At 36.5% G+C, this 1,588-nt stretch overlaps 1 protein-coding gene across 2 annotated transcripts in view; it reads left to right on the top strand.

The window, feature by feature from the left end:
• The first annotated feature begins 295 nt into the window (after nt 1-295).
• Nucleotides 296-1,588, top strand: part of cdhr1a (cadherin-related family member 1a) — a 15,509-nt gene continuing 14,216 nt past the window's right edge. For both annotated transcript variants that reach the window (XM_014005120.1, XM_014005121.1), the window contains exons 1-2: nt 296-421; nt 969-1,064. In XM_014005120.1, coding sequence (XP_013860574.1) covers nt 343-421; nt 969-1,064 — 175 coding nt within the window. In that variant the 5' untranslated portion in view covers nt 296-342. The remainder of the gene's footprint in view (nt 422-968; nt 1,065-1,588) is intronic.

Raw genomic sequence — 1,588 nt, 5'->3', positions numbered from 1 at the left:
GCAAAATATTCCAACACATGTATTTGTAATTATTTGATTATCAGTCTCCAAAACAGAATAATTCTGTTTGATTAGAATGACAGTTTGTAGCCACTTAATTATTATTGAAACTAAATGACACATTTATCCATCAAAGTTGTGAATATCTTTGCTTTTGTGTACAGAATGTGTGAATTTCTGCTCGATGAAGCCCAGCTGCACTGAGGGGGGTCAGGAGTAATTCTTAAGAGTCATTGGATTAGCATGTAAGCATCTGCTTTTAGCCTTCTCCTAGGAAAACACCTTGAGAGCTGTTTCTCCTGTACGCAGCTCTCAACGGAGCCATCTTCATGGTGCAGTTTAATGATTTTATCCTTGAGGATGAAAAGTGAGAAGATTTTAAATTTCTCACTGCTTTTCGTGTTTGTGAACGCTTGTTTCGGTAAGTTTTTCTCAAGGATAATTTTGTATTGTTGATATAATTAGATTAGTGGCGTGTTTATTTTAGACTATAAGCACTTCTAGTTGGAGAAATATAAATATGTGTTGTTTTATTGGTTTTAATTTGCAATTTGTTCACATTGTGGCTGAGTTGAAAATGTGGAGGCGTGGTTGTAAGTCTGACAATGATAAATGAGTTTGACTTTTAGAATAATCTATAGGGTTGTATACAGTTCAAATGGCTAAAATTGCCTTAGCATTACAGTATTCATTAAGACATCACAAAAACCTGAGTTCTATGTTTAGATTGGTTAACTTAGTAGGTTTATGTAACTCACCTTTAATCCCAGGTAAAAGACACAAAAGTGTTAGATGTATGAACATTTTACACAGTGTTCATTAGTCAGTTTCTCAACTTAGAGAAGTGAAAACCTGACTTGCTCTGTTAAAGTTAAATTCATGGCATTATTAAAAACTGTTCCCTGGTTCAGTCTGAAGGTGTACGCACAGTAACACACCACCTGGTGCATTCATGTCTCTGTCCTCAGCACAGGCTGACTTCGCCCCCTATTTCTACGACAATGGACCGTATAGCGACAACGGGAACCTGGCCCTGTTCAGCCTCTCAGAGGACACTCCTATTGGTGAGACCATGCTTGTATATTTATTATGAGCTGCGAACGATTCAATTAGCAAAGTGGTTCGCTTTAGTATTTGTAAGTTCAAAATGGTAACTAGCTCTTGATAGATGAGCAGATGCTGAGGTGCATGTGTGTGTTCATATCAGCAAGCTCGTCTTCTGTCGCCACCTGTTGTGTTTGGCTGTTTGCTGGCTGTGAATGTGGTGCAGCTGTCTCTGTGCACTTTGCATTGAACAGGACACTCATTACTGGATCTTAATGTGTCAGCCACTGATTTGTTTGTTCTAAAGTGACACTTCCAAGAAAAAAAAACTTAACTTCTTGCATGTAATTAGTAAATTATGCAATGTTTTTTATTGAGAAATATGTTTTTATGGTGTTCACATGACTTTTATTATTTGTAGTGTTTTTAATTGTGAAAGAAGCTCTGTTTAGCATACAATGTCTGAGACTGGTATCTATCTATCTATCTATCTATCTATCTATCTATCTATCTATCTATCTATCTATCTATCTATCTATCTATC

The sequence above is a fragment of the Austrofundulus limnaeus genome, unplaced genomic scaffold (assembly GCF_001266775.1).
Source record: "Austrofundulus limnaeus strain Quisiro unplaced genomic scaffold, Austrofundulus_limnaeus-1.0 Scaffold28, whole genome shotgun sequence".
NCBI lineage: Eukaryota > Metazoa > Chordata > Actinopteri > Cyprinodontiformes > Rivulidae > Austrofundulus > Austrofundulus limnaeus.
This window is presented reverse-complemented; position numbering and strand designations above follow the sequence as displayed.